Source organism: Mobula hypostoma, chromosome 8, assembly GCF_963921235.1.
Source record: "Mobula hypostoma chromosome 8, sMobHyp1.1, whole genome shotgun sequence".
Lineage (NCBI taxonomy): Eukaryota > Metazoa > Chordata > Chondrichthyes > Myliobatiformes > Myliobatidae > Mobula > Mobula hypostoma.
This window is the reverse complement of record NC_086104.1, coordinates 13042378-13066588: the sequence shown is the minus strand read 5'-3', so window position 1 is coordinate 13066588 and position 24211 is coordinate 13042378. Positions and strand designations below refer to the sequence as shown.

At 41.1% G+C, this 24211-nt stretch overlaps 1 protein-coding gene across 2 annotated transcripts in view; it reads right to left on the bottom strand.

Annotated features, from left to right (window-relative positions):
• The window catches only part of efcab2 (EF-hand calcium binding domain 2), a 67059-nt gene extending 43769 nt beyond the window's left edge, over nucleotides 1-23290 (bottom strand). Inside the window, exons 1-4 of one of the 2 annotated variants that reach the window (XM_063054978.1) lie at nucleotides 23207-23290; nucleotides 19088-19172; nucleotides 9634-9706; nucleotides 7533-7612 (exon numbers count right to left, since the gene is read on the bottom strand). In XM_063054978.1, the coding sequence (XP_062911048.1) occupies nucleotides 7533-7612; nucleotides 9634-9706; nucleotides 19088-19172; nucleotides 23207-23231 (263 nt within the window). In that variant the 5' untranslated portion in view covers nucleotides 23232-23290. Of the gene's footprint in view, nucleotides 1-7532; nucleotides 7613-9633; nucleotides 9707-18435; nucleotides 18482-19087; nucleotides 19173-23206 lie in introns of those variants that run through there. The other variant, XM_063054979.1, reaches the window with a different exon arrangement.
• Nucleotides 23291-24211: the final 921 nt, after the last annotated feature.

The window sequence follows — 24211 nt, the reverse complement described above, 5'->3', positions numbered from 1 at the left end:
AAGTTTTGAATAATTCACAATAATATTAAATTATTGTATGAACTCTTTTCTCTTTAGAAATTACTTTAACAAGCATAACATTTCAAACCCTATGATGGAAAGTTTTTGGGGTTTATAATTATTTTGGCTTCATGAAGGTATTATTCAGCATGTCTGCTAATTGAAAATTTGGCCTTGCCATCATTTAGCATCACCGAACGTAACATAAATTACAGAGAAAACACAAATAAAAGCTGTACTTAGAAATCCATTTCCTGCATTTTTGGCTCACTAAAACAGTATTGCATGGTTCACTTAACCAATTCATCCCTGTGCACTAAATCTTGGTTTTCATTTGTGATCCTATTGTAACAGCACAGGCACATTTTGTCTGACAGTGCATCCATAAGGGAAAAAGCAGGCATACTGATTTGCCCCTCCTGCTGAATATTGTGCTTCTGTGGGTACCCTCCCTTGGAACAAACTTTTTTATGCCATGGATGCCTACCATTAACAGAGGGGTCTGTGGACCCCAAGTTGGGAACTCCTGCCTTAAAGGGACTCACTGCATTGTGACACACAACTGTGAAAAGCTATTTATGGTTACATCACTGATGTAAGCATGATCCATGACTGAAAGCACCTGGTAAAATTTCTGGGGCACCGTTCAATGCAGAAGTCATCATAATTGCATTCCACTCCAGGAGAAATCAATTTTCATACATATAGCACCCAAAAGGAAAGCTTTGTTTGATTGAAATTCTGGGCCGTCATGTATTCAATAGGCTACAAAATGGGAAAATCCTGAAGAGTTACTGGGTTTAGGTTAAAGTTACAAAGCCTATCAACCTTAGACAGTAAGACATAGGAGCAGAACTAAGCCATTCAGCCCATCAAGTCTGCTCCATCATTCCATCATGGCTGATCCTGGATCCCATTCAACCCAATACACCTGCCTTTTCACCATATCCTTTGATGTCCTGACCAATCAGGAAACTGTCAACTTCTGCCTTAAATTTACCCACGGACTTGGCCTCCACCGCAGTCTGTGGCACAGCATTCCACAGATTCACTACTTTCTGGCTAAAAAAAAATTCCTCTTTACCTCTGTTCTAAAGGGTCACCCCTCAATTCAGAGGCTGTGCCCTCTAGTTCTGGATACCCCCACCACAAGAAACATCCTCTCCACTTCCACCCCATCTAGCCCTTTCAACATTTGGTAGGGTTCAATGAGATCCCCCTGCATTCTTCTAAGTCCCAGTGACCTGCCAAACACTCCTCATATGTTATCCCCTTCATTCCTGGAATCATCATTGCCAACCTCCTCTGGACTCTCTCCAATGACAACACATCTATTCTGAGATTGGGCCTAAACCTGTTGACAATACTCCACGTGTGGCCTGACTAGTGTCTTATAAAGGCTCAGTATTATCTCCTTGCTTTTATATTCTATTCCCCTTGAAATGAATGCCAACACTGCATTTGCCTTCTTTACCTTCTGGAAGACTCAACCTTCTGGAAGTCTTGCACAAGGACTCCCAAGTCCCTCTGCACCTCTGATATTTGAACCTTCTCCCCATCTAGATAACAGTCCGCACTACTGTTCCTTTTACCAAAATGCATTATCATACAGTTCCCAATGCTGTATTCCATCTGCCACTTTTTTGCCCATTCTTCCAATTTGTCCAAGTCCTGCTGCAATCACCTTGCTTCCTCAGCACTACCTACTCCTTGATCTATCTTTGTATCATCTGCAAACTTTGGCACAAACCCATCAATTCCATTATCTAAATCATTAACAAACACTGTGAAAAGTAGTGGTCCCAATACTGACACCCCGAGGAACACCACTAGTCATCAGCAGCCAACCAGAAATGCTGCTTTTATTCCCACTCACTGCCTCCTCCCTGTCAGCCATCCACTACCCATGCCAATATCTTTTCTATAATGCTATAAGATTATTTTATCCTGTTAAGCAGCCTCATGTGTAGCACCTTAAGAAATGCCTTCTGAAAATCCAAGTAAATGACATCTACAGCCTCTCCATGTTCACCCTGCTTGTTACTTCCTCAAAGAACTCTAATGGATCTGTCAGGCAAGATTTCCCACTTTAGCAATCTCTCTCAGGACACTGGAATGTAGTCCATCTGGTCCAGGTGATCTAGCCACTTAAAACCTTTGAGTTTGCCTAGCACTTTTTCCTTTGTAATAGCAATGGCACTTATTCCTGCTCCCTGACACTCACAGACCTCTGGCACTCTACTAGTATCTTCAACAGTGAAGACAGATGCAAAAACCCATCAAGTTCATCTGCCATTCTTTGTCCCCTGTTACTACCTCACCAGCATCATTTTTCAGTGGTTCAATATCAACTCTCACCTCCTTTTTACTCTTTATATAACTGAAAAAACTTATGATATCCTGCTTTATATTATTGGCTCATCTGCCCACGTATTTAATCTTTTCCCTTCTTATAGCCTTTTTAGTTGCCTTTTGTTGGATTTTAAAGCTTCCCAATCATCCAACTTGCCACTCACTGTATTTCCTCACATGCCCCTTCCTTGGCTTTTATGCAGTCCTTAACTTCCTTTGTCAGCCACGGTGGCCAACCCCTATCATTTGAGAACTTCTTCTCCTCATAGTTCCGCCTCCTTCTACTATTGTTCTCCTGCCAATCACCTCCCTGCTTCCCCTCCCCCACCCCTTTGTCTTAAAAATTACTGTTTTTTTCAACTACCAGCATTCTTCAAACCCTCCCCAGAGTTCTTCCTTCAGTCCTGACGAAGGGTTTCGGCCCAAAATGTCCGACTAATCTTTTCAACTGATGCTGACTGACCTGCTGAGTTCCTCCAGCGCATTGTGAACTATTCCCCGAAACTTCAGCCATCTCTGCGCTGCCATCATCCCCGCCACTACCCTCCTCCAATCCACCTGAAAAAGCTCTTCTTTCATGCCTCTGTAATTCCCTTTTTTCCATTGCGACACTGAAACATTTGACTTATGCTTCTCCCTCTCAAATTGCAGTATAAATTCAATCATATTATGATCACTGCCTCCTAAGGAATCCTTTAGGTTAAGCTCCCTAACAAGATCTGGGTTATTACACAACACCCAGTTTAAGACAGCCTTTCCCTGAGTAGGCTCAAGCACCTGCTGCTCTAAAAAGCCATTCGTAGGCATTCAACAAATTTCCTCTCTTACAATTTGACACCAATCTGATTTTCCCAATCCCCTTGCATATTAAAGTCCCCCATTACAATTGTGTTATTACCCTTATTACATGCCCTTTCTAACTCCCTTTGCAAACTTAACCTCACATCTTAGCTACTACTTGGAGGCCTATATATGATTCCCATTATGGTATTTTTCACTCATGCAATTTCTTAACTCCACCCACAGAGATTCAACATTCTCTGACCTATGTCAACTCTTTCTAAAGATGTAATCCCATCCCTTACTAACAGAGCCATGCTGCCTGTGCCTTCGTGCCTGTCTTTTTGATACAAGTATATCCTTTGATGTTAAGCTCCCAACTACGGCCTTTTTTCAGCCACAACTCAGTGATGCCACAATGTCATACTGACCACCTTATTCCGAATGCTACGCACTTCAGTCTTTTGAATTTTGCCTCTTTTCTCTGCCTACATTTGCACCCAATCATTGGCTTGTCCTTCCTTTCATTCATGTTATACACATCTTGTAAACCTGCTGGCTCATCCTCAGCTCTATCATCCTGGTTCCCATCTCCCTGCCGAACTACTTTAAACCACTCCCAACAGCTCTAGTAAATCTGACCACAACTGGTCCCCCTTGGATTCAAGTGCAACCTTTCCCTTTTGTACAGGTCCCACCTGCCCCAGAAGAGGCAGTTCCAATTGCCCAGGAATCTGAATCCCTGCCCCATGCTCCAATTCTGCACCCACACATTTATCTGCTACCTCATTCTATTCCTATCCTTGCTGTCACATGGCACAGGCAGCAATCCTGACATTACTACCCTTGAGGTCCTGTTTCTCAGCTTCCTTCCTAACTCCCTATAGTCTTTTTTCAGGATCTCATCCCTTTATCTTCCTATGTCATTGGTACTATGCTGTTGATACCATGACTTCTGGCTGCTCACTCTCCCTTTTCAGGATATTGTAAATGTATCCAGAAACATCTCGGACCCTGGCACCTGGGAGGCAAACTACCATCCACGTTTCCTTTTTGTGTCCGCAGAATCACCTATATGTCCCCCTGACTATAGAGTCCCCTGTTACTACTGCCATCCTCTTCTGTTCCCTACTGTTCTAAGCCACGGGGCCAGACTCAGTGCCAGATGCACAGCCACTGTTGCTTGCCCCAGATAAGTTATTCCTCCCCCCCCCAACAGGACACAAAATGGAGTACTCATTGTTGAGGGGGACGGCCACAGGGGTGCTCTCCAGTATCTGATGTTCCCTCCTTCCTCTTCTGACAGTCACCCATTTATCTGTCTCTTTTAACCTTGGGGTGACTACCTCCCTGTAGCTCCTGTCTATCAGTTTCCCTAATACGGTCTCAAAGGAGCTGCATCCTGATGCACCTGGCACAGATGTTGCCATCAGGGAGGCCAGGAGTCTCCCAGAAATCCCACCTAACACCCAGACAGAACACTGGCTGTGTAGACATACCCCGTCTTCTCTCAAGATTTTCTTTTTTTTGGCGTGTGCGTCCGTGCGTGTGTGTGCGATGTGGTGCGTCTGTGCATGCGTGTGCGATGTTGGTGGGACAATGTCTTTATCATGCCTTTACAAGGCGTGGAGCGAAGGAGAGAGAGACTGTGTGGCGAGCCACTCCTCACACAGACATTTCACAGTACTTTTCCCTTTTATTTTACGAGGTCGAGTTGCTCAACCCTGCATGGATGGAAAGCGTACTTGGGAGCGACCCCGACTGGGTTTGGACCCAGGAACCTCCGTTCCAGAGTCCGGCGCTGATGTCATTGCGCCACCCGCCGGCCCTTCTCTCAAGACTTAAATAAGAAAATAACTTGCCTTGCATCTGCCTGTTCTTGCCAAAGCCCTGTTGAGCAAAAGCCTTACTACTCTGCCTCTGACTACTCCGACGATGACCGCTTCGCTAGGCAGTACCCCTCTTTTATAGAGACTAGGTTTCCCATTGAAAATCTTTGTCAGACCTGCGCGGGAACGCTCCTGTTGCATCTGAGCAGTACTCCAATCAACCTTGCATGGTAGTGTGGGATAAACGCTATTTATCTTACACTGGTTAAACCTGAAATTTTGCAGATCATCCCACAAGATGCATATTATTTTTTTACAAAGCCAACATGGCCTTAGCATCACACACAAAATGCTGGAGAAACTCAGCCCGAAACATTGACTGCACTTTTTTCCTCCTTAGATGCTGCCTGGCCTGCTGAGTTCCTCCAGCACTTTGTGTTTGTTTCTCAGATCTCCAGCACCTGCAGATTTTCTCTTGTTTGCGATGGCTTTAGCATCTTACTTTTCTATAAGACCTTCCATTGTCTCCAAATATACCAAAACTAATTTAATAGTTTTAAAGAGTATTCATGCAGATCAAGTGGAAATCCAAAAACCAATTCGTGCAACCTCCCTCAAAGAACAAAGGAAAAATTACCCAATAATCTACTTGTGTGGCATTAATTAAAAGTGCCATTACAAAGGGTATAACTTCTTTGATCATCTTTGAAGGAGTGCTTCTACCTGAGAGAGCAAATGAGGACTTGATTCAATTTCTCTTTCAAAAGCCAGTTCTTTTCATAATGGTAAACAACAGAGATTCTGCAGATCCTGCAAACTCAGCTGGAAATCCAAAGAGTTCTGAAAACAAAATGCTGGAGGAACTTAGCAGGTCAGGCTGCAGTTATGGAGAGAAATAAACAGTCGATGTTTTGAGTCGAGACCCTTCATTGAGATCTGATGAACATCCTGATAAAAGGTCTCGGCCCAAAACGTTGACTGTTTATTCCTCTCCATAGATGCTGCCTTTCCCACTGAGTTCTTCTACCATTTTGTTTGTGTTTCTCTTTTCATAATGGGGATGTCAGCCTAAATTTTGGTACTCAAATGTTGAAGTGCCAGCCACTAATTCAGAGCTAATGCAACTGGAGGGTTGGTCTTGTTCCTGTGATAGGTGCAGGGTCACACAGATGCCACAATGAAAAATCTAAAGGAAATCCTATAAAAAGTCAGTACAGGTACCTTCAAATAAATTGCCACAGTAATCTGTGTGAGATTTTCCAAACTCCATTTTGATACCATAGGAGAACAATGATGATCAAATGAGAAAGGCCAATCTCAGCCCTGACAAAATTTTAGAAATATCAATGACCTATGTTAAAAGTTCAAAGTTCAAAGTACATTTATCATCAAAATGTGAGTGTGTGAGTGTGTGTATATTATATATGTATAATATACACAACAGAGGATTATCGGCACCCAATTGCCCACGACTGAGAACATCTACCATAAATGCTGCCTGGGCAGGGCGAAAAGCATTATCAAGGATGCATCTCACCCTAGCCATGGACTTTTTACTCTCCTCCCATCCGGTAGGCGCTACAGGAGCCTCCGCTCCCGCACCAGCAGGCACAGAAAGAGCTTCTTCCCTGAGGCTGTGACCCTGCTGAACCTCACATCACAGCGCTAAGCAGTATTGCACCCATATTGTACTGTCTCAGTACTTTTATATTTGTGTGCTGTAGCACTTACTTTTATTCGCAGTTATTTTGTAAATAACACTATTCTTTGCATTTCTGGTCAGATGCTAAATGCACTTCATTGGCTTAGTACACACACACACACACAATATATATATATATATATATATAAAACCCTGAGATTCATTTTCTTGCAGGCGTACTTAATAAATCCAACAAACATAAAAGAATCAATGAAAGAACACACAATATGGCAGACAACCAGTGTGCAAAAGACAAACTGTACAAATACAAAAAGAAAGCAAAAATGAATCATAATTAATAACAAATATTGTATGTAGTTTAACGTCTTTGAATTTTATCCAATAGAAAATAGAACATAGAACAGTACAGCATAGCACAGGAACAGGCCCTTCAGCCCACACATGTGGTGCTGTACCAGCTAAATTAGTAATCAAATGGGTAACTAAACTAATCTCTTTTACCTACACAATGTCCATATCTTTCCATTTTCCTCACATTCACGTGCCTATGCTGTATCTGGCTCTACTGCCACCCTATTCAGCGTATTCCAGGCACCCACCACTCTCTGTGTAAACAAAAACATGCTAATCACATCTCCTTTGCAATTCCTCTGGTATTAGACATTTCAACTCTTGGATAAAACCTTCTGTAGCATGGAGAATGATGGAATAATAAATACTTATATTGGAAAGCAGCTTTATAATAACCATTTGTATAAAATGAACTCAGGAAGTACTCTTTTATTAACAAATAATTTTGGAATGGAATGTGAAATTTTGGTGACAAACATTATTACACTCTTTAAATTGGCCATTTAGTATTTTAGTAAATGTCTTTAAGTAAGTCAAAGAATCGATATAGAACTTACTTTCTTTCCATTAATACTTTAGTCATCATTGGAAGGAACTTATCAAGCTGTATGTAGCCAGTGGGTTCTTCTTCCTCTACCTTTAAACACAAATTGCAAGGGAGCTTTACTATGGAAACCAACTCAAGTTGCACCAGTATTTAGTTTCCTTTAATCTAGCTTTGCAAAGAAATATAAAAATTAAAATATAAAAAATTACTATTATATTCTATTAAAACATTGATCAAGGCAAAAATGTTACATCATTGTTTTCAAAATAACTGACAATATATTTGCTGTATGTTAAAGTATTCCAATTGTCAAAACATCATTCTAAATGCCATTCTATTACTAAGTGATCAATAAATTAAACAACTGGTTACCAAAAGCCTAGACTAATAGCTTGTATTTATATTAAGTAAGTTTCCATAGCTTCTGGCATCTCCTACTATTGTGCTGTGTTAGAATGCCAGTCTTGAGAATGTATTTTTTCATATCTATAAACACAAGCATCTTGGATTATCTAGAAGTAGCCCTATTATCACAAAGCATCAATCTCCAGCATAACTCAAATGAGCAACATGAAGAATGTTTCCTGCTATACACCTGTCTGCATATATCAACGGTAACATAGCTCCAATGGACAATTTAAATGTCTATTTTGCATCCTCCCCTTTTTCAGCAAGTAGGAAATTACACTCCATAATAGAATGGTATGTATGTTTTATTTCATGATGCACGCATTTCTTAACTTGAAATATATTGAATATGGAGGAAAATGAGCATTTATTATTTTGTCAGTGCACACAACTTGTAACCACTGGCTTTGAACTACAATATCTAAGATACCTACTTGACTATTTATTTCCCTTCCATATATAAAAACAGTAATTGTTTTGGCCAGAATTAAGGTGTTTGCATAAAAGCTAAAACTGTGGAGGGAGAACCTTTCAAAACAGTGTAGAAGGGTAAATATCTTATGGTAGAGTGCTCTCTGATTTAAAAAAACCATAGCTCCATCCACTCCCACCTCCTCATTAAATTAAACAGTAAAAAGACACCACAGGACTAAAGTGAAAGTCAAAAATATTTCTGCCACAGTGTATCCATTCATTCTTGGCTATTTCTGTAAAAGCTATCAGAGTGTTTCCATAGAACCTACTATTAAAACTGAATTAGGGGATTAAAAGTGGCAGACCACAATATACTTGGCTCCAAAGTGTGTAGGGTGCTGGTATCTCACTTAGAAATGTTTGAGGAATTAACCCAAGCAAGATGAGGGCCTGCAAACGACTTGGACTTTCAGGTTCCAATACTAAAAAACACAAATTCCATCTTGAGCTAATAAAGAACCCTCAAAATACTTTCCCACTGACTCAACAAGTTAATTCAACAAGTTTCAAAATTATATGGACAATGGACTATATTATTACCCCATTAAATTTGTACTGGGAGAAGGGACAGTACAACTGAATAATGCCAATTGGATTTGTAAAAGCTTAAAGTACATTATCAAAGTATGTATACTTTATACAACCTTGAGATTCGTCTCCTTACAGGCAGCCACAAAACAAAGAAATCTAATAGAACCGATCTTAAAAAAGATTGTCCAACACACAATGTGCAGAGAGAAAAAAAAATCATAAAAACAATAAGAGTAAGCAAATAGCACTCAGAACTGAAGTTCATAAAAGTTCTATTTTATTATCATTCCAGTCTGGACTTTATAGCTGCAATGATGGTAAGGAGTTATTCATCATTGTTCAACTGTGTAACTACTGTAGAAGAAACTTCTGGAGAATTCTGCTGCATCAATAAATACTACTGTGGGTAATACCTACTCTTCCACAGGTTAGCAATTTTAGGTGTTGTTTCATCATAGAAGTCCCAAAAAAAGACAATCCTTGTTCAATAAAACATAACTGAAAAAAAAAAACAAAAATAAAGTATGGCATACTGTTTCTGGATTCTGAATTCTGCAAATTTAGGTCAATCCAAATAAGCGGGTTTTCAGCCCTGCTTGTAACTAAATTGGACTTAAAGATATCCCACATTTTGAAATCGATACAAGGCAACTTCACACTGCACATTTTGAAAATAGTACAATTTAAATTTATTGTACCTCTGCTATTACTTCATGAAGTTCTTCTTCACTTGGACAACAACCTAGAGATCTAATGATTGTACCAATTTCCCTGTGCACAAAAGAATCAAATTAGCAGTGAGTAGATACAATGTAAAGTCAACATATTCATCAGCCTTTATCATAGAAATAACTTTGTGTGCTAAGTTAAAAAGTAAAATTGATATCAAAGCCACAACAATTATCAGGTATTTTGTCAATTATCTGGACATTGTAATAGTTAACAGCTTCAAAATAACAAGAGGTTTTTTCAGTATTAATGATATCCAGTGATGTTGCTCACAAAGATGAAAAGTTTCTTGAAGTTCATTAAGCCATAGAGTTAGAGATCTGAAATAAAAAACAGAAACATCAAGAAACACTCAGTAGATCAGGCAAAATCTGTGGAAAATGAGATGGTTAACGTTTCAAGTTAAAGACCCAGAATGTTTTCATTAGTCAAGAACAAAAGTCAGAGGTTCAAAGGCAACCAGATACCCCTGTAGTTCTGACCATAACTGATGATGATTACCTGTTCACTGATCTAATTCCCAACCCATCAACAAATAGAGAAACCAAATTTCCAACAAAGGATCTTCAACTTGAAATGTTAACTCTGTATCTGTTCCCACAGATACTGCTTGACTTGATGAGTATTTCCAGCATTTTCTGCATTTGCTAAAAAAAAATCTTGCTTGGTTTAGCCCTCATTATTGGGAAGAAACAGAGGGACTAAGGAACAGAACTAGAGATGCTGCCTGGCCTGCTGCGTTCACCAGCAACTTTGATGTGTGTTGCTTGAATTTCCAGCATCTGCAGAATTCCTTGTGTTTGCGGACTAAGGAACAGAACTGTGTCATGGCCTGGAAAGAAGTACAGGAATGAGATCTCCTACAAAGGGAACAGAAAGCTCCAACTAAAATGGCAAACAATAAAAATCTGCAATGGCCTGTATGATTTCCACAGACGCAGCCTTAACATGACCAGGAACCAACCAAAATAAACGCTGAGAGAGAAGATGGAAGATCATATCTGGATGGGAAGGAGTGTAGCCTAGGGATGGCATCTTATGGTAAGGTATTGAGAGCCAGGAAAAGGTTTAATATCTAGTTCAAACTGCAGCCTGAGAACAGAACTTTAGTTGTACTTGTCTCAACCCAAACCTGTCTGTCACTAACATTTTTGACCAAAAAATACCATTCCAGGATGATAGTACACACCCAATTAACTCAGTACCACAAGCATGGAAAAACACTTAGTGAGATGAGCCACTCTGTCCCACCTTGAATACGGTAATGCCTCACCAGATCCAATTCTGACGATGTATGGTCAGTACCTGTCAGGTTTGAGTCCAATAGCTAGGTGCTCTATTTTATTCATAATATCGACAGTAAATACACTTAGCACACTATTAATTAATTACATTTCCTCTCAATGTTTCAACACCATCCCTGTTTCTTTCTTAAGCAATGTGCCAATGAAGTGTTTGAAAGGCTATTACACAGAACCCAGATCCTCAGTGCCCAGTCGTGGCAGGACCATAGACTGTGTTCCTTCCCCAGGCAGCCTTTGTGGTGGCTACACAGAGCTTCAGTGCACCTTGGAACGTGCCAGATGACAACATTCACTTGTAGACATTGCCTCACACTGTGATGTCCAACAAGTTTCATGCAGACCAAAACGAGTCTTTCATCAAGCTGATGGCAGAGGTTAAATTCAGGTTCAGATTCATTTATTTCTCATATTTACAGTACATTGAAACATACAGTGAAATCCATCATCTGATTTAACAACAAACACAACTTAAGGATGTGCTATAGGCAGCCCACAAATGTTGCCACACATTCTGGCTCCGACATAGCACGCCCACAATACTTCTTAGAATGAGAAAGAACACAAACAGCAACAAAACAAAAACAGAACAAGTCCTTTCCTCCTTCACAGATTGTGTTTGTTGCTATAAAATGGGTGTTGAAAAGGGGATATGAAACTGGAGTTGTAAAATAATTTGGAGGCTGAGGGGCCAGCAACACCTAAAGGTGAAATTGGCTGCAAATGAACTTGACAGCAGCAGTTTCCCAGAAATAAATGTTGGCAGCTACAATACTGACACCTGGTGGCCATATTGACAACTGCAACCTGCACAGACAAAATGTAAAACATATTTTGCATCTTCAATATTGGTGCCTAGTTGCTGTAATTATTTCATGAATCCCCATTGTCAATAACTGATTACATTCAAATATGTTACAGCATATCTATATATTTGTAAGGTAATAAAACCTTAATCTATTTTCTGATCCAGTTTCAGGTCAAGTCTGTCATTGTAAGTCTGAACAACATAAAAGTGTCTGTTTCCTCACAACAAGCTCCCCAAACAACAATGATAATTAATGGATAAATGTTGGTCAACAGTGAGGAATGCCTCCTCATCCTTCTTTGAAGAGGCAAATTTTACATGCCTGTAATGAAAGGCTGTGCACTTGATTTAACAGTTTTCTTGAAGACATCTCCAGCCTTGCACAACTTCCTCACGTTCCACTTGGAGTCTCAGACTGTATTATTTATTCACCTATCTGGAATAGGACTTGAACCAACGGCTTCCTAACTGAAAAGCCACTAATGCCACCTACGGAACAGTGCCAAGGAGACCCAGGATGACTGGAGATGAGGCTGTGATTCAGAGACTTGCCACGCACAATTACAGATACACACTATTGTGTGCACAGGCAAACACACACACACACACACAATATAGTTCACACTTGCTTCCTCAGTTCCTCCTCCCTTTCCTCCTCAGTCCCCTCAAAGTCTCTTTGCCTCAGTCACTCAGCACTACATTCTGTTGTTTTGTGCTGGTCAGTGTATTTATTGTCCTCTTTATTACTACCATGTATACTGATCACTCTGTGAGCTTCACGCCAGCAAAGAATTACGTAGCATCTTGGTGCTTATGACAATAAACATGTGGATTTGAATCTGAATCCCCTCCTCTAGTTATCTCCCAGAACCTCCTCCTTTCTCAGCATCCACTCAACCCCTCCCTCTTAGATTTTTCATCTTACTTTTCCTCTCCAAACCACACAGACCCCTCTATCACCTCTGACCAGCTGCTAGCCACTTGCTTTCTCTTAGGGAGGCTACTGTCTAACTGCCCTCATTCTTCTTCCTTTGCATTTGGAACAGTGGTTCCCAACCTTTTAATGCCATAGACCCCTATCATTAACTGAGGGGTCTGTGGTTCCCAGGTTGGGAACCCCTGATTTAGAAGAATGAGAGATGATCACATTGAAACAGTGAATAATTGCGATAGATACAGAAATAAGGGTTCTAACTTGACTGTCCAGAACTAGTTTCAAAATAGCATGTCAACCATAGGGTTGAGAAGAAATGTCTTCACCCTGAGGATACTGAATCTTCAGAATGTTCTACCTGAAGAGACTGTGGAGACTCACATGCCGAGCATGTTCAGGACTGAGATTGAAACATTATGGGAATTAAGGAAATGGGGTTAATGCAGAGAAATGTCACTGAGATAAAATATCAGTCATAATCTTATTGAAAGCTGGAGCAAATAGAAGGGGTTGAATAGCCTGTGTTTTTATGTTATGTTCCACTGCTGCTCCAATTACCTGCAGTCTAATCCATGGCCCCTGAACCTTACTGGTGAATTCTATTAAAAAAGTGGATAACAAGACTGCCACACTAGATCTATTTGTCATCTTTATCATGGTCAATTATTTCCAGACCCTCCATAACAGCTTCATTAAACAAAGTCTGATATTGAGGATCATATTGAGTCACATGACCAAAACTCATGTTTTGTGCACCTTAAAGGAGAAGAGTAAAATCAAAGTTCTGGAGAGGAAGCTCCTCATCTCAGGACCCAGATAGCTGAAGGTGTGCCAATGGTAGAATGATTTAAAATGCTGAAGCCACTCGAGGTTAGGTGTGGGGATCCAAAACACTGAAACAGGAAAAGCTGAAAAATATTTGGAGGAGTGAGAATGTAGATTTGGGAGCAAGTGGGAGGTGCTCCAATTAATGTTTTTTTTAAAACCAGAATCCATGGCGTGCTCACAGGCAGATAAGGTGATGAAGAAACAAGATTCGATGCAAGCTGGGCTCGGGATTTCAATTGCCAGATTTTTATCTGTGTGGATGGAGTCTGCTTGGAGATAAATCAGGTTCAGTTTCCATCGCAGTGTGACAGGCAACTAGTGCATGAGAATTTTCCAGCCTAAGGGCACGTTACTTTTGAGTTTTGCTGAGCAACACGAGGAATATTGGGGTTTCCACTCAATTTGTCTAGATTAACCATCTTGACTATTCTCACCTTGTAAACTTTATTTATTGAGATACAAGATGGAATAAGCCCTTCCTGCTCTTTGACCCTTACCACTCAGCACCCCCCAATTTAACCGCCTGCCTAATCACGGGACAACAGTCAGTTAGCCTACTAACTGGTATGTCTTTGGACTGTGGGAGGAAACCAGAATCATAATCAGAAATGGATTTATTTATTTATTGAAATACAGTGCAGAATAGGCCCTTCCAGCCCTTTGAGCTGCGCCACCCATCAATCCCTCAATTTAACCCACCCCTAATCACAGGATAATTTACAATGACCAATTAACCTATCGACCAGTACGTCTTTGGATCATGGGGGAAACCCAAAGGAAACCCACGTGGTCACAGGGAGAACATACAAACTCCTTACAGGCAGCGGTGGGAATTGAACTGGCTGTGGACTCACTTTTGGGGACTCTGCAGTTCATATTCTGTGTGCTATTCGTCTACTTTTGTATTGTTTAAACGATTCATCCATTGGGTTTTTGATGGTCTTTGTTGTGTGGCTTTTGTTGTGTTTCTTTGTTTTCTGGCTGTCTGCAAGAAGCCGAATCTCAAGGTTGTATACTTTGATAATAAATTTACTTTGAACTTTGAGAAAAGTAGTGGAGGTGGTGTTCACAGGCTCAGGGGCCATTCAGAAACCTGACAGCAGAGGGGAAGTAGGTTTTCTTAAGACGTTGAGTATGCATCTTCAGGCACCTGTGCCTCGTTCCTGATGATGGTAATGAGAAGAGGATAGAGAGTGCCCTTAACGCTGGAGGCTGCCTTCTTGTTGCCTTTGGAAGTTGTTTTCGATGGTGGAAGGCTGCTGGCCGTGATGGAGCTGGCTGAGCTCTGCTGTTTTTTCTGACCCTATTCTCCTCCAACCATGCAAATTACAATTGTGCATTTTACTTCCATAATCAATTCTATGGCAGAATAAACATCATAAACAAAATGTAGACTAAATTCCAAGTTCGCCGAGGCTCCCAAGCAGTACAAGAACACTCCATTCAATGCTCATGTTCCTTTATTCAGTGAGATTCAATATTGTCTCCAAGTCAGAGGATCATGTCCCAATCCAGATCTCGGCAGAGAAAGCAGGCTAAAGGCTGATTTATCCTTGTGCGTACCAGCTTACGCCATAGCCTACGCAATTGGGCTACGTGCGTTGTGAACATTTATACTTGAGCGTTGGTGTGTCTGCGTTGCTCTGCAATTCACGCACGTCACACATGCGCACACACCCGCCTGTGCAAGGCTTCATGGTCATGGTAGTCTTTCTCGGTGTAAACAAGTTTAAAGCGAGCATCTTTTTTCGTAAAAGTGAAATGTGTCCTCCATAATTTCAGAGGTCTGTAAAGCTTTATGGAAAGCATTGCAGCCAGGGTTCCTTCCCTGCCCTTCAGTCACCCATTGGGAAGCTATCGCAGCGTAGGAGGAAATGCGATGCAACCAATCGGACCAATCACAGTTGTTGCGGTCTGTGTTGCCGCGACGCATAGTTACATTTTGGGAGAGGTGCACGTCAGGCTACGGCATAGGGAGTTGACGCACAAGTCTAAATCAGCCTTAACCTGCTAGTGCATTGCTGAAGGAGGGCTGCACTATCATGAGTGCCAACTGTCAGAATGAATCCCCAACTGCTCTCAAGTGGATGCAAATAATGTCAATTAGACCCACCCAAGTGCCTGATCAATGGTTTATCTCTCAACCAACAGGTACAAACCCTTCAGTTTAACTGACAATTAACATAGATCTGTAGCCTCCAACCCAGCTTCAATTCATCCTAAAGTGTTTTATAACCAATAAGATAATTTGACAATTGCAGTCACTGCTGTGGAAAATGTACCAATCTGTGCGCATGAACTCCAACAAACAGAAATGTTGAAAGACAATCTGTGTTAGTGTAGTTGATTGAGGGAAAGACATCACTCAAATTCCTGGGGAGGATGAAGAAGACTGCAGACACGGGAATCTGGAAGTGAAAGGGAAAACACTAGAAGAACTCAGCGGGTCAAGCAGCATCTCTGGAAGCAAAAGGTGAGGAGGAGCATTTTGGGTAGAGATCCTGCACCAGCATTGAGAGGGATGAGGAGAGATCGCCAGTATATAGCAGAATAAGAAAAGAGTGGGTGATAGGTGGAACTGGATGGGGAGGGGGTGATAGGCTGATGGAACCAGATGGGAGAGAGAATGGAAAACGTCAACAGAGAGAAGAAAGCCACTGCTGCCTGCAAGGAGTTTGTATGTTCTCCCCATGACCTCACGAGTTTCCTCCAGGAGCTCCAGTTTCCTTCCACGGTCCAAAGACGTACCGGTCGGTAGGTTAGTTGGTCATTGTTATTTAACCCATGATTAGGCTAGGATTAAACTGGGGGATTGCTGGACTGCACTGTTCAAAGGGCTGGAAGGGCCTATTCCATGCAGTACCTCAATAAATAAATAACCAGGTGGACAGGTGTGTGTGAGTGGGAGAACATTGGTGATGCAGAAGAACTCTGGTGAGAACTGTCAGGCTGATCTCTGAAATAGCTGATACATTTGCAAAACTACTCTTTAAAAATGATATCACTTTCAGAAATATGTCGGAGCTCAGCTCACAGGAGACATGACAAAGGCAAAACTGATAAATAGCACTTAATGTTTGTTTAGGACAGGAGTTGCCTACTTTTCTTTTATACCATGTTCCCCTACCATTAACCAGAGGTTAGTGGACCCCAGATTGGGAACCCCTGGTTTAGGATAATGGCGGAAGTCTCTATTCACAAGTAATTACCAAAATGCAATGCAGAGGTTGACAATAACAAAATAGTACATTCACAATGATAACACTATATTACAGAGAGGACAAACCTTTAAAAAATCCAGGAAAATGAGCAATAAGCATTCTAAATAATGTGTAGAAGGTGAGAGATGGTCATAAGGTCCAAAGAATTAGAGTCGAATCATCCCAGTTGTTTCATTTAACCCAACGAAATGCATTTTGAATTCCAACGTTTCTTTTTCTTTTTCCACTTTGCCAATTCCAAACAATTAATACAAGAGAAAGTAAATGAGGAAATGCCAAGTTACATGACTGTTGATAGGTCATCCTTTATCTGTGATCTCTGTCTCGGAGGCTGATGTCAGGCTGTCTTTTGGGACGGTGAACTCTTGCAAGGCGGAAGGCCCCAATGGAGTACCTGGTAAGGCTCTGAAAAGTTGTACCAACCAACTGGCAGGAGTATTCAAGAACATTTTCAACCCCTCACTACTACAGTTGGAAGTTCCCACCTGCTTCAAAAAGGCAGCAATTGTACCAGTGCCCAAGAAGAGTAGTGTGAGCTGCCTTAATGACTATTGCCCAGTAGCACCCACATCTACAGTGACAAAATGCTTTGAGAGATTTGTGATGACTAGACTGAACTCCTGCCTCAGCAAGGACTTGGACCCACTGCAATTTGCCTATCGCCTTGATAGGTCAACGGCAGATGCGATCTCAATGGCTCTCCACACGGTTTTAGACCACCTGGACAACACAGACACCTATATCAGGATGCTGTTCATCGACTATAGCTCAGTATTTAATACTATCATTCTCACAATCCTGTTTGAGAAGTTGCAGAATGTGGGCCTCTGTACCTCCCTCTGCAATTGGATTGACTTCCTAGCCGGAAGACCACAATCCATGCAGATTGGTGATAACATCTCCTCCTCGCTGACGATCAACACTGGCACACCTCAGGGGTGTGTGCTTAGCCTACTGCTCTACTTCCTCTATACTTATGACTGTGTGGCTAGGTATAGCTCAAATGCCACCTATAAATCTGCTGATGATACAACCAGATGGAGATGAGGGGGCATACAGGAGTGAGATATACCAGCAGGTTCAGTGGTATCACAGCAACAACCTTGCATTCAACATCAGTAAGACGAAAGAGCTGATTATGGACTTCAGGAAGCAGAAGACGTGGAAACACGAACCAATTCCCTTGGAGGAATCAAAAGTGGAGAGAGTGCGCAATTTCAAGCTGCTGGGTCTCAAGATCTGAGGATCTAACCTGGTCCCAACATATTGATGTGTTCCAGTCTTTGCATCTCAACACAAAAGACTGGAACACAGATATCTGGGCTGCAACTTCAGTGCCGCACTAAGGGAATATCACACTGCCAGAGGTGCCATCTTTCACACAGTGAACCTCACCTGTCTTTTCAAAGATATACATTAAAAAAATCCTTGTGTATAAAAGTACCCCTTGGAGCTAATTTGAAGCAGGTCAGATATTTGAGGTTCCCTGGCAATATTTAAACCTCAAACAATATCATAATTCAGCCTGAATATAATTATAAACACAAGAGACTCTGCAGATGGTAAAAATCCAGAGTATCAAACACAAAATGCAGGAGGAACTCAGCAGGTCAGGCAGCATCTATGGAGAGGAACAAAGAGCCAACGTTTTGAACCGAGAGGTTCATCAGGACTCTTACCTCCAGCATTTTGTGGTTGCCCTATATACATTATTCATTCCAGGACCTTGATGTGAATAAATTGTTGTATTTTCTACATTACATCACTGACTATATCTCAGAGATACTACTTTGGCCTACATCTGTAGGATGTTGCTGTCTTGGGTCAGGTTTAACCAACATGGTTTATGGATTGAACTCTGCAGTTCAATCTATCTGTTTCTGAATACTCCTTTTCTTTATTGCTATTTTGTGTGGTTTTAATCAGGCAGCCTGCAGTGAACAAACAAAACAGTGCTAAGTTGAACAGAACCGAACTAAACTGAATATTCCCCGACACTTTCAAGGACTCTCTGGTTCGATATTTCATATTCTGTATGTTTTTTTGCTCAGTTTTTGCAGTTTGTGTGACTTGTTCTTTTTTGAGCATTGGGTCTTTTTTGAACAGGTTCCATTCTGTTTCTTTGTTTTGTGGCTGTCTATGGGAAGATGAATCTCAGGGTTGTATACAGCATACCTACTTTGATAATAAATGTACTTTGACTTTGAAGATACACCAAAGTGTCAAAGAGACAATATAAATGTTTCTTTTTAATTTTATCCCCCAAATGTAACTGCATTCTCTAAACCAAAAACTGTCATTTATATGGAAAGCAGAAGGGCATTGACTAACCTGACATCCACAGTGTTGTTATCCTCATGATCAAAAACAGCAAAAGCATCTTTGATTTTCTTTTGGAGATCTGCTATTAAAGCTTCTGTAGTAAAATAAAATGGGACTATCAGACTATCTGGACAAGCTAATGATAATGAGATTTATAACAATAACTTGTCCTGGATGATAACGTGGTTAAGTGGATCAGCAAATTTGAGGATGACACCAAGATTGAGGGTGTAATGGACAGTATAGAAGGCCATCAAACTATGCAAAGTCATCTGAATGAGATGGAAGAATGCGCAGGTGGAATTTAATGAAGACGAGAGTGATGTTTTGCATTGACCAGGATGGCATGGACTAGATGGGCCAAAGGGTCTTTTCCGTGCTGAAGTGTTCTTTGATTCTATGACTCTGTAACAACAGATTAACAACCATATCCAAAGCAAATGCATAACAAATATAGGGAAAGTATTTGCACTCTAAATTAGAACACTCTTGAAGAACTGACGGATTTCTCCCCCCACAATGGAGAAATATAGATTTAGAAGAACTAGAACTAATATTTTAAAAACATGATTCTATCCAACTGGATAACTTATTTAAGACTGATGCCAAAGGAAAAATTAGGAGGCTCAAGCATAGAGCATATATGTTGTTAAAGTTATTCCTTTTCACAGCTAATTCTGCTCACCTCCACATGGGTGGATGGGCACACGCAAAGCTTATCATTCTGCCCCCACTCTTCCTCACAACACCTGCATGTGTAGATTGCATACCTTCAGTCTACTCAGCCCAGTCAGCTGTAGAACAGTGACAGGGTGAGATTCTGATTACTCTGTAAAGTTAAACATGTGTTCAGGAGAAAATACATACACTGGCCACTTTATTAGATACACCTGTTCATTATTGCAAGTATCTAATTGGCAGTAACTCATTGCATAAAAGCATGCAGACATGGTCAGTTGTTGTTTGGGCCAAACATCAGAATGAGGAAGAAATGTGATCTCGTGACTTTGACAGTAGAGTGAGTGTTGATGCCAGATGGGGTGGTTTGAGTATCTCAAACTGTTGATCTCCTGGGTCTGCTTGTTTTTTTCCTACATACAACAGTCTCTAGAGCAGGGGTTCCCAACCTGGGATCCACGGGCCCCTTGCTTAATGATATTGATCCATGGAATAAAAAAAAGTGTGGGAACCCCTGCTCTACAGTTACACAGAATAAAAACATCCAGTGGGTGGCAGTTCTGTGGACAAAAATGAGAGGGTCAGTGGAGGATGCCAGACTGGTTCAAGCTCACAGGAAGGTGACAGTGGTGTGCAGAAGAACATCTATGAATGCGTAACAAGTTGAACACTAAAATGGATAGACTAGAGCGGCAAAAGACCACAGACATCCATGGACTTTATTAGGCACCAGCTGCACCTAATAAAATGGCACTGAGTGTAAGCACTAAAATTTATGTTCCAACATATTTCACAGCCTAATGCCATAAGTATGACCAAGTGAAAAGGGGAATGAAATGGCTTGTATTTTTAGGACTCCAGGCTGAAATTATCTTTCAAGAAAGATGTTGAAAATGGCCTTCCTATTGTAAGTGAAAGAAGAGAGGGAACAAAATTGGTGAAACTAAATATAAAAAAGCAAAATTGATTGTGCTTTTTAAATGATTTTTAAATAAAAGATTAGCTTTATTTGTCACATATACATCGAAATATACAGTGAAATGTGTCATTTGCATCAACGACCAACTCAGTCTGTGGATGTGCCAACACAGCTGCCCACCACTTACTTACCCTAACCAATACATCTTTGGAACAGGGGAGAAAACTGGAGCACCTGGGGAAGCCCCCATTGGTCACAGAGAGAACATAGAAACTCCTTACAGACCATGGCGGGAACTGAACCATGATCTTCCAATCAATTAGCTAACACTAATTTAGAAATTATGTATATTTACAGTAATTACAGAGATAAAATAACATTCAGAAAAAAAATCAAAAAAGCTGTTATCGTTGAAAACATATGCTAGAAATTTCAGGTCAGATTGTTTCTGTGGACAAGAAATAGAGTTACATTTCATTTTGGTTGTTGACCTTTCATCAGATGTGGGAAAACCATTCCTCTAGAAAACCGCCCTCCCAAGTCAAGCCTTCTGTCAGCTTCACCCACGTTTCTGTGTGGATATCCCTAAAACTAACACCGGTGGGGTCTAAAGCCAGCAGTAGCATCTTTTATGAAGGTGCCTGCACTGTCAGCCATCCTGTTCTACACAAGTGACTTCTTTATGAAGTCCATAAGGGCAGCACAGACATTCATAGACTTCTCTTGGGGTTCATGCTGTGAAATCTGCCTGCTGACTCTATGCCAAGTGTAATGGCTCCATTGAAATCAATGGGAAGAAATGGCTGTCAAGGGAATGATAAGCAGAGCATTTTGTTTGATGTAGTTAGCCTCAATGAGTTTAAGTGTTTAAGCATGTGTAAGTATTTTTAGTGTTCCAGCTCTCTTAAATGTGCTTAATAATTTTAACTTTCTACTGTTTTTAATAGATCCCATGTGGCATTGAACATCACACACACAATGCTGGTGGAACACAGCAGGCCAAGCAGCATTGATAGGAAGAGGTACAGGCGACGTTTCGGGTCTCGGCCTGAAACATCACCTGTACCTCTTCCTTTAGATGTTGCCTGGCCTGCTGTGTTCCACCAGTATTTTGTGTGTGTTGCTTGAATTTCCAGTACCTGCAGATTTCCTCGTGTTGGCATTGAACATCATGGTTTAGAAAGGCAAAAATTTCACTGATATCTTTAATACCTGGGGTGCCTGGGTGTAGGATCTCTCCAGCAAGGCCATTTTGTAGATAAAACTGCCCACCATTTTTTTGTTTGGAAGAGCTCCTTAACCATGCAAATTTGTTGGGAACCAGCCCCTCGATAGCATTCTTCAGCTCGGATCACGCCAAAAGAAACAACCAGTCCAGGAGCAGGCAACCAGTGATGTGGTGTTAAGTGGAAAAACTGCATCATTAAGTTTGTATCCTTCTCAACAGACGTTACTGAATTCAGCATTTTTCTGTTTTTATTTTAGATTTCAAGTCATGTACTTGTACCGCATGACTGTGTTCCATACAAGCAAACTTGATTTGAATTAAATAATAATTCAAAATAACTAATAGTGTGGTTTTAGCATTACTAATTCTTTGACCAGTTTAGCCTTTCCAGTTACAGTGCAAGAAGAAACAAGCCCATATTTTTCCATGTACCTCTTGCATTTTGTTGTGTGGAATGATGTATGTCCTGATACAGGTCTCGGCCCAAATCGTCACCTATCCCTGTGCCTCCATACATGCTAAATGACATGCAGCAGTCCCAAAGGAACAGGTTGATCAGTGCAACAGAAAGTTTAAAACGTCTGATACTAATGAATAGATTAACTCCTCAGACTCTCCAGAAACAGCCCATCTAGAGTGCAGACATTTAACCAATACTGAACAAACTATTGGAGGTCCTGGTGCAAGGTCTCAACCTGAAATATTGGCAGTTTCTCTCCCCCTACAGATGCTGCTCAACTCGCTAAGTTCCCCTTGTATGGAGACATAAGAAACTACAGTTCTGAGCTATGGAGCAACACACAAAAAGCTGGAGGAACTCAGAAAGTCAGACATCTTTGGAGATAAATAGAGAGTCGACGCAGTGCAGATGAAAGCTGCTGACTTGAAATGTCGACCGTTCTTTTCTCTCCATAGATGCTGCCTAACCTTGTGTTCCTCTTGCTTTTTGTGGAGTTAGTTCCTCCAGATTGTTTGTTGCTTGGGTTGCAGCATGAGCCACCCTGCGAATCTCCTTGATACTAGCTTCAAAATCTTAGTCACTCCGCGCTCCATTGAAATAAATGCAGCCGCGTGAACGTTTAAATGTTCGTCAACGAGCCCGGTCTTTCCGTTCAGCTCTCTTTGAAACTGTGTGCGTGTAGTGCAGAGGTTGCTGTACAAGTTCCGTTGTCACTATTCATGGAGTTTGACAAAACCCTTCGCCATCTAATTTTGAGAAGACAGAATTACTAAAAAGGACAATAAACTGCAGCCCAGGTTTGCGCACAAACGCTGCTATCTCCTGTGCATAAGCGCTGCCTACCTGCTGACTCCCTGTTGTCGACCATGTTGTTTGCGCGGTTACTGGGCAACACAGCCCCGTCCCAGAGGCCTCGGCTCCCGGCTTCGTTGTCATGGAGACGGTGCGGCAAGGATAGGTGTTTTTATTTCAACAAATAGTCCTGTTCGATCCTTTCTGTATCTGACAGAACGATTTGAGTTCAAATTATACTAGTGGGCGTGGACGCCTGTTCGATTAGGAGCGCAGGGAGAGAGGGCTCTGCGGAGTTCAGAGCAGAGAGGTTCAATGGTCACATATATCAAGGTACAGTTAAAAAAATTCCGTATGGATCATTTCATCACAGCAGTGCGATGAGATATACTAGGGAAAAGTAATAACAGAATGCAGAATAACACACACACTAATGCTGGAGGAACTCAATAAGTCAGGCAGCATCTATGGAGAGAATTTTTTTTAAAAAGTTCAATGTAAATTTATTATCAAAGTACATATATGTAGAAGAATATTCCTAACGAGAGGATGAGGAAGACAGCATAAAAGCAAAAGAGAGGGCATATAATATAACTAACAGGCAACTAAAAAAAAAAGCTAAAGGAGAGAAAACACAAAATATGAAGGGACGCTAGCCAATAATATAAAAGACACAAAATCTTTTTTCAGATATATGAGGGCTAAAAGAGAGACAAAAGTAGATCTCGATCAACTTAATAAGTACTTAGGATCAGTCTTCACTGTGGAAGACACTAGCAGTATCCCAGAAATTTGAGAGTGTCGGGGACAGAGCGTAGTTGCTATTACAATGGAAATGGTGCTTTGGAAGCTGAAAAGTCTGAAAGTAGATAAGTCATCTGGGCCAGATGAACTACACCCCAACCTTCTAAAAGTGGTAGATGAAGAAATTGTGGAGACATTAGTAATGATCTTTCAAGAAACACTAGATTCTGGAATGATTCTGGAAGACTGGAAAATTGCAAATGTCACTCCACTCTGTAAGAAGAGAGGAAGGCAGAAAAAAATGGAAATTTT